Source organism: Priapulus caudatus, unplaced genomic scaffold (assembly GCF_000485595.1).
Source record: "Priapulus caudatus unplaced genomic scaffold, Priapulus_caudatus-5.0.1 Scaffold37, whole genome shotgun sequence".
NCBI classification, from domain to species: Eukaryota; Metazoa; Priapulida; class Priapulimorpha; order Priapulimorphida; family Priapulidae; genus Priapulus; species Priapulus caudatus.
Genome location: NW_014577098.1, coordinates 378623 through 386799, shown reverse-complemented (window position 1 = coordinate 386799; position 8177 = coordinate 378623). Strand labels below are relative to the sequence as shown.

The 8177-nt window shown below is 44.5% G+C and overlaps 1 protein-coding gene across 1 annotated transcript in view; it reads right to left on the bottom strand.

The window, feature by feature from the left end:
• LOC106818657 (voltage-dependent T-type calcium channel subunit alpha-1H-like) overlaps positions 1-1495 on the bottom strand; it is a 29061-nt gene extending 27566 nt beyond the window's left edge. Inside the window, exons 1-3 of the mRNA XM_014823347.1 lie at positions 1361-1495; positions 1007-1156; positions 605-705 (exon numbers count right to left, since the gene is read on the bottom strand). Of these exons, the coding sequence (XP_014678833.1) occupies positions 605-705; positions 1007-1156; positions 1361-1495 (386 nt within the window). The remainder of the gene's footprint in view (positions 1-604; positions 706-1006; positions 1157-1360) is intronic.
• Between the last annotated feature and the right edge of the window lie 6682 nt (positions 1496-8177).

Below are 8177 nucleotides of genomic sequence, written 5' to 3'. Positions count from 1 at the left end.
TCGCCTAGATATGTTATTTCTTATCATTGTTGACCGCATGGACAATGAGGAGATATTCTTACGGGTATAGTATTAATTGTAGATAGTATTTTTTTACGGGTATAGGTAATAGTAGGGTGGCGAAAGATATCAGTTCTACTTGGTTGGAAGCCGAAGGGACATTAGTATCTAATGCTTGCCTGATTTGACAGATATTTCGTCCGCTCAGTAGTCGCGTATCAAGATAGAATATTTATGTTGATATTTTTTTGTCTGAGTGACTTGTACTTTTCAGAATGGGAAGAGTAATTGAAGGGAGAGAGATGTTGAGGCAGAGAGAGAGAGAGATGATAGAGACGGAGAGACGAGGAAGAGATTTGAGATGATGAGAGAAAGAGAGAGAAGATTGGAGAAGGGTAGACAAGAGGAGAGGGGAGAGGGAAGAGGGAGAGAGAGGGGCAACGAGCGACAAGAACTATTTTATATATATATATTATTATTATATTATATTAGAGAGAGAGAGAGAGAGAGAGAGACGAGAGTTCAGCGTAAATGTAGATCTTTCCCAGACCCGGGAAGGATGACGATTCTTGCTAGCTGGTTGGTGCGAGCGATGTACACTTACAAGTGCTCCTCATCCAGCAGGAACAGCGCGTGGTCTTTGCGATTCCTCACCCAGCGAGGCAGCTCTGGCATCCACGGCGGGTAGATGCAATTGCAGCACTCCTGTAGTGATGAACAGACAACGTCAGGCCACGCGAAACCATATATATATATATATATATACAAACACTCATCTGTAGTGTTACGCACCATGTGATAATACACAACGTGACAAGACACCACGTGACATCGCACCACGAAGCAGGGAACCAAGCGAGAACAGCCTTCGATTATTTCGGTGCAATTTCGAGAATCTCCGTTCTCCTTCGATAGTCTCCGTGCATCTTCGATAATCTCCGTACACATTCGATAATCTCCGTGCATCTTCGATAATCTCCGTACACATTCGATAATCTCCGTGCACCTTCGATAATCGCTGTGCATCTTCGATAATCTCCATACACATTCGATAATCTCCGTACACATTCAATAATCTCCGTGCACATTCGAGAATCACCGTGCACATTCGAGAATCTCTGTGAACATTCGTGAATCTCCCTGCACATTCGATAATCTCCGTGCACAAATTACCGACGTGCTGGAACGCTTATGAATTAATACATACGCTGACCATTGCGTCGACTACGAGATACGTCGGGGTTTCGCTCTCTTTTTAAATTATTTTCACACTAGTTTTACCACAGATCATAAATAGATGCATACAGCATAGTTTACGCTCGCCGTGCTCTTGCGAATACACTACGCATCATGTACGTACGATCTCTTCTTCTTCGGAGTTGTAGCTTCCTCCCTCGTCGTCGTCGAGAGAGTCTGCGCGGTAACCGTCTCCCTGGCAATCGACTATGCTCAGCTGCGGAACGAGATCCGGCATGACGCGGTTGCACTTCATCATTCCGTCACCAGGTAGCGCTTCGGTGTATGGGATGCTGCTGACACTGCCCTGCGATCTGCTAGAATTCAATGCAGTAGGAATGAGGAGAGTGTTACACTGATGGCTTCAGTCCACCCACTTACTGCGCGTTCAGTATTACTTCCTCTAAAATAGGGCTTGCGGACTAACCCATTAAGGTATAGAGCTTGTAGATTAACGTATGATGATATTATTTTCGGGTGATGGTCAGCCCACAGCGAGTTGAATCAATCCATGTTCGATTGAAAAAATTATGAATATTGAAAATTATTCGAAAAAAATACTAAAACACAATCACTAATATCTCAAAAGGTATTAGAGTACGTATTGCAGGTGAAGTTGCTGTTTGTTCTATGTTGCAGAATTAGGTGGAGTGATGACCGTACTTGTTGCTATTGTAGGAGTTCTCTCTGTACAACGACGTTTGACTGCAGTTGATGCTGTTATGACGCGGACACATGCCTCCTCCATGTAAGCTGCCACCACTCTCCCGCAGTGATCCGATTCTGTCACGACAAAAGAGTAGGACTTACTGTATAATAACTGCCATAGATATCTATATCTTTATCGATATCTAAATATACATCTACATCTAGGTAAATGTCAATATCTATATAATACATCTATATCCACATCCATATCCATATCCATATCCATATCCATATCTATATCTATATCTATATCCATATCCATATCCATATCTATATCTATATATATATCCATATCTATATCTATATCATATAATATATATCTATATCTCGGCTAGTGTGGTGAGATATCACGTGCTGTATATACGTTCGGTAACACGCACTCTACACTGATACCTCGTGCTGTACATACGTGCGGTAACACGCTTTCTACACTCGGTTTCTACGCGTGAGCTTTAATGCTTTTGTTTTTCACTGCTGTGATATTTATTATAGATGGCGGAGAGGTCCATTACTCAAATGGCCTGATGCGTTAATTTTCGTTAGAGTTGGTTTGAGAGCGTCTGCTGTCTCCAACACAGACGCCGGCTTACACGTTTAGAAGTGCAGCATATTAAAGCTTTTGCTACGAAAACGTTCGCTTGCCAGTCCTCCAGGTAATAAAGTTCTAACGGAAATTTCGCAACCCGGTTACCTCAAGATACATATCGTCGATAATCGAGTAAGCTAGTATGATAAATAAAGGAATACTACGACCTAAAAAAAATCCAACGTATCGAATAGATTGCGCGACCGCGCGAGACAGATATACGCGAGTTTGTTGAAACTTTCAAAAATAACAATGAAACCAATTACATTGGAAAGATATAATGTGGCAAGTAGTTTGACGATATTTTAAGGAAACCCCCTTCTGCGAATGATGCAAGTTTTCATCTCCGCTAGATTATCGCCCTTCTGGTTCGGTTTTCTTGGGTTAGAAGCCCGCTGACTGTGTGCAGCAGGGTGATGTAAAGCCATTACTGGTGATTAGCTACACGACCTGACCACGGGAAGCAAGCGTGTGCGTAGATAACCAGGTGCTCAGTGAAGACACGGCGCGTCTGGGTGCACAGTACGTACAGTACGTAGCAGTTGTGTGTGTGTGCTGTGCATGCTGTGTGTGTAGATGCTGTCGTCGTCGCGTCGTGAATGCTCGGTGTGTCTGTGTGTGTGTGTTGTTGTGTGGTGCTGTGTGTGTGTGTGGTGTGTGTGTGCTGTGTGTGTGTTGTGGTGTGTGTGTTGTGGTGGTGGTGTGTGTGTGGTGTGTGTGTGAGGTGTGTGTATGTAGTGTGCGTGTGTGTGTGTGATGTGTGTGTGATTGTGTGTGCTGTGTGTGTGTGTCGGCGATAACGTGCCGTAGTGTTAGTGTGTTGTGTGTACGTGTGGTGATGTGTGTGTGTATATGCTCGTGTGTGTGTGGTGTGGTGTGGGTGTGTGTGTGTGTGTGCGCAGGCTGCGTGCGATGCGTGTGTGTGGTGTGTGTGTTTTGTGTGTGTTGTGTGCGGTGGTGTGCGTCGTGTTGTGTAGTGTGTGTGTGTGTGTGTGTGTGTGTGTGTGTGTGTGTGTGTGTGTGTGTGGTGCTGTGTGCTGTGTGTGTGTGTGTGTGTGTGTGTGGGATTGTGATTAGCAAGCTAGTGCTGTAAAAACAGCGTTTATAATTGGTCTCGTGATGTGGCGAGGCTTACTACGGCAGCAGTCGCACTTTGCCTGTTGAATTGTCGCGCGCTCGCGGCAGAGAAGAGCGGAGACCCTCACTGCAAGGCGAGACAGAGGCCTGTATGGAAGGAGAACAGCAGGAGAGAGAGAGAAAGAGCAGAGATGAGGAAGAGAGAGGAGAGAGAGAGAAGAGGTACGAGAGAGAGAGCGTGGAGAGAGAAGAGAAGATGAGAGGAAGCGAGAGATGACGAGAGAGGAGAGAGAGAGAGAGAGAGGAAAAGAGAAGAGAGAGAGAAGGACGAAACGACTGCATTTTCTCAAGAAGCGCCTCTTCGTTTTGTTGCTTTCCTTTCTTCTTCTCTCACCGCAGTGTCTCTAAATTCAAGACATCGTGGGAAACAATTCGTACAAGCGATAGAAGTAAATCTAATTAGTACTGTTATTCTCGCGCTGTGGGAGCAAGTCGTGCCGAGCAGTGCACGAGGGGAAGGGGAAGACACAACGATGCGGAGAAAAGAAGCAGCGCTCAGCTAGACGAAGCGCGTGTCTGAAATCTGTTAATTAAATAAACGAAACACGCTATAAGCGAACCGTATTTCTCATCTACCTAAGCACAGACAAAATAACGGGCGCAGTGTGTGTACACACAACCACACACACAGCACACACACACGAGTCACACACACACACACACACACAACAACACAGCACACACACACACTACAACACACACACACACAGCACACGGGCACCACCGCAACGCAGCTGGCCACACAACGCACACGCACACACACACACACCACACACGACACACACACACAACAGGCACACACGCACACGCACACGCACACCAACACGCACACGCACGGACGCAGCACGCACACGCACACACCAACCCACAGTGCCCACCGAGACAGCGTGCTGACACGAGAGCATGCAGCTTTGGAAATGACATGCACGACACATAATACCGGCCTACATATTCGCAAAAACAGAAAAGATCACGAATACGGCGTAGCAGTTAAGATAAATGTAGTAAGTAGAATAAGTAGTAGTAGTTAGTAAGTAAGTAAAGTAGTAAGTCAGTAGTCTGTTGTAACGTATACAATATGTGTAATATAGTAAGTAGTAGTAGTAGTAGTAGTAGTAGTAGTAGTAAGTAGTAGTAAGATGAGTAGTAGTTAGTAGTTGGTTTGTAGTAGTTACGAAACCGTAGTACTAGTGAGTAGTAGTAAGTAGTTAGTAGTAGTAGTAGTAGGTAGTAGTAGTAGTATATAAGTCGTAAGTCGTATGTAGTAGTAAGATAGTAGTAGTAGTAGTAGCTAGTAGTGAGTAGTAAGTAGTCAGAGTAGTAGTATAGTAAGTAGTAGTAAGTAGTAGCCTAGTAAGTAGTAGTAGTAAAATTAATAGTTAGTAACAGGTAGTAGTAGTAGTAAGTAGTAGTAAGTAAGTAGGTAGTAGTAAGTTAGGTAGTCAATAGCAGCAGTAGTAAGTACGTCAAGTAAGTAAGTGAGTAGTAGTAGTAGTAGTAAGTAGTAGTAAGTAAAAGTAGTTGTTGTAGTAGGTAGAAATCGTGAGTAGTGAGTAGTAATAGTAGTAGTCGTAGTAGTAGTAGTAGTAAGTAGTAGATCGTGGTCGTGGGAGTAGTAGTAGGTAGTAGTAAGTAGAATAGTAGTGGTAGTAGTAAGTAAAGTAGTAGTCAGTAGTAGTAGTAGTAGTAGTCAGTAAGTAAAAATGTAGTAGTAGTAGTAAGTAGTAAGTAGTAGTAGTAGTAGTAGATAGATAGTAGTAGTAGTCAGTAAATAGTGTATAGTTAGTAGTAGTAGTAGTTGTTGGTAAGTATACAATAGTATAAGTATAGTGTAGGTAGTAAGATAGTAAGTAGCAGTAGTAGTAGTAGTAGTAAGTAGTTAGTTTGTAGTATAAAATGATAGTAGTATACCGTAGTAGTCAGTAGTAAGTAGTAGTAGTATGTAGTAGTAGTATGTAGTAGTAGTAGTAGTAGTAGTTTGTTGTCTAGTATAAGAATGAAAATCGTAGTACTCACGCTAGTAGTAGTAGTAGTAGTCCAGTAGTAGTAGTAGTAAGTAAGTAGTAGTAGGGTGAGGTCCGTCATCGTAGTAGTAGTAGGTAAGTGAGTGGGAGGAGGTGAGGTAGTAGGTGAGTGGTAAGTAGTAGTAGGTAGTAAGCTAGTAGTGAGTAGTAGGGTAGTAAGTAAGTAGTAGTAGTAGTTAAGTAAGTAGTAGTAGTAAAAATAGTAGTAAGTAGTAGTCAGTAGTAGTAGTAGAGTAGTAGTAGTAGTAGTAGTAGTAGTAATAGCAGCAGTAAGGAGAAGGTAGTAGTAGTAGTATAGTAAGTATAGTAGTAGTTAGTACGTAGTTGTTGCTAGTTATGTAGAAATCGTAGTAGTAGTAGTAATAGTATAGTAAGTAGTAGTAGTAGTAGTAGTAGTCGTAAAGTCGTAGTAGTAGGCTAGTGTAGTAGTAGTAAGTAGTGGTGAGTGGAGTAGTAGTAGTAGTAGTAGTAGTAGTAGTAGTAGTTAGTAAAAATAGTATTGTAAAGTACGTAGTAGTAGTAGTTTTAGTGTTTAAGTTAAAAAAAAGTAAAAGTTAAAAGTAGTAGTCAGTAGTTAGTAGTAGTATAGTGAGTAGTAGTAGTAGTAGTATAAGTAGTAATTACAGTAAGTAAGTAATAGTAGTAAGTAAATAGTAGTAGTAGTAGTAGTAGTAGTAGTGGTAGTAGTAGTAGTAGTAGTAGTACAGAGTAGTAGTAGTAGTAGTAAGTAAAAAAAAAAAAGTAAAGTTTTTTTTTTAGTAAGTAGTAAAAATAGTAGTAGTAAGTAGTAGTAAGTAGTAGTAGTAGTAGTAGTAGTAGTAGTATAGTAGTAGTAGTAAAAAATAGTAGTAGTAACTAGTAAAGTAGTAAGAGTAAGTAGTAGTAAGTAACGTAGGTAGTAGTAGTAGTAGTAGTAGAGTAGTAGTAGTAGTAGTTAGTAGTAGTAGTAGGTAAGTAATAGCAGCTAGTAGTAATAGTATAGTAATAGTAGTAGTAGTAGTAGTAGTAGTAGTAGTAGTGATAGTAGTAGTAGTAGTAGGAGTAGTATTTGTTGTTGTTGTTGCTGCTGCTGTTGTTGTTATTGCGTGAGTTTTTTTGGTTGTGGCGTGTGAGTGGTTTGGTGACGGCCGTAACTTACACAGGAATGGGTGGGGCAGCTTGGTGACGTCAATATCGGCGCCGCGTGGGCCGCCGGCCGCAGCCAAGATGGCGGCGTGCCGCGTGCCGCAGATCGCGAGCAGTTCCGGACACGTGATGTTGACCTTCTGACCTTCGTTGAAGGACGCCGCGCGCAGTCGCCACGGATGATTGTGCGCCGACGGCGAAAGCGACGGCTTGTCGAACGAGTCCCCGCCGCCGCAGGGGGGCAGCATGATCGTCTGCTGCGGTCGGCGCGGCGACGAGACTGGATCTATGTCGGACAGTTCGGGGCTGGCGCGCGGCGCCGTCGGACTGCGGTCGCCGTTGATGCTGCGGTACTGATGCTGCTGCACGTGCGGATTGTAGTAGACGTTGTGGAAGTTGGCGCCCGCGTTTCGCTTGGCGCGCTTTCGCCGCAGCGATATTGCTTTCTCGGGCGTCACTTTCTGCAGATGCTTTCCGCGTGAGTTTCGGTAGACGCGCATCAGTTTCCGCTTGCCGCGGCGACACAGGTGAGCAAATGTATTTTGAGAATTTCGCGTAGTGCAGCCGCGAGGGGCGTCGTTGGTGGGCGAGCGTGCTCGTCGAGTTGCTCTTCTTGGAGCGCTCCTGCGCCATGCGCCCTCCGTCTCGCGCCGCTTCGTCCCTCGAGGGAGAAGCTAGCGTTGCTATGACAACCAAGCACAGGTTGATCATGAAAAAGGAACCGATCTGTGCGAGAGAAGAGAGAGAAGAGAGTTAGCCGACCCGTAAGCACGAAGTGTGTTGTTCCGCCGCGCGGTGGCGCAGCGCGCGTGTGTGTCGTGTGTCGTGTGTGTGTGTGTGTGTTGTGTGTGTGTGCGCCGCGCAAGCGAGCATGTGCGGTGTGGTGCGTACCGTGTGTGCGTGCGTGTAGTGTGTGTGCATTTGTGTGCGCGTGTAATGGGTGTGTCAGTTTTGTGTTTGCGTTGCATGATGTGCGTGTGTGCGTGTGTGCGGTGTGTCGTGTGGTGTATGCGTGTATCGGGGGGGAGGGGCCTGCAATATTCAACCAAACATATGTTGATCATAAAAAATGAACCGATGTGCAAGTGGGAACGAGAGAGAGAGAGAGGAGGAGAGAAGAAATTGACGTTTGGAGATAGGGAGAGCGAGAACAGGCACAGAGAGAGAGAGAGAGACGAGAGAGAGAGAGAGAGAGAGAGAGAGAGAGAGAGCGAGAGACAGAGAGGAGGCAGAGAGAGAGAGAGGCGAGAGAGAGAGAGAGAGAGAGAGAGAGAGAGAGAGCAGAGAGAGAAGAGAGAGAGAGAGAGAGAGAGAGAGAGAGAGAGAGAGAGAGGAGAGAGAGACGAGAGAGGCGGAACATT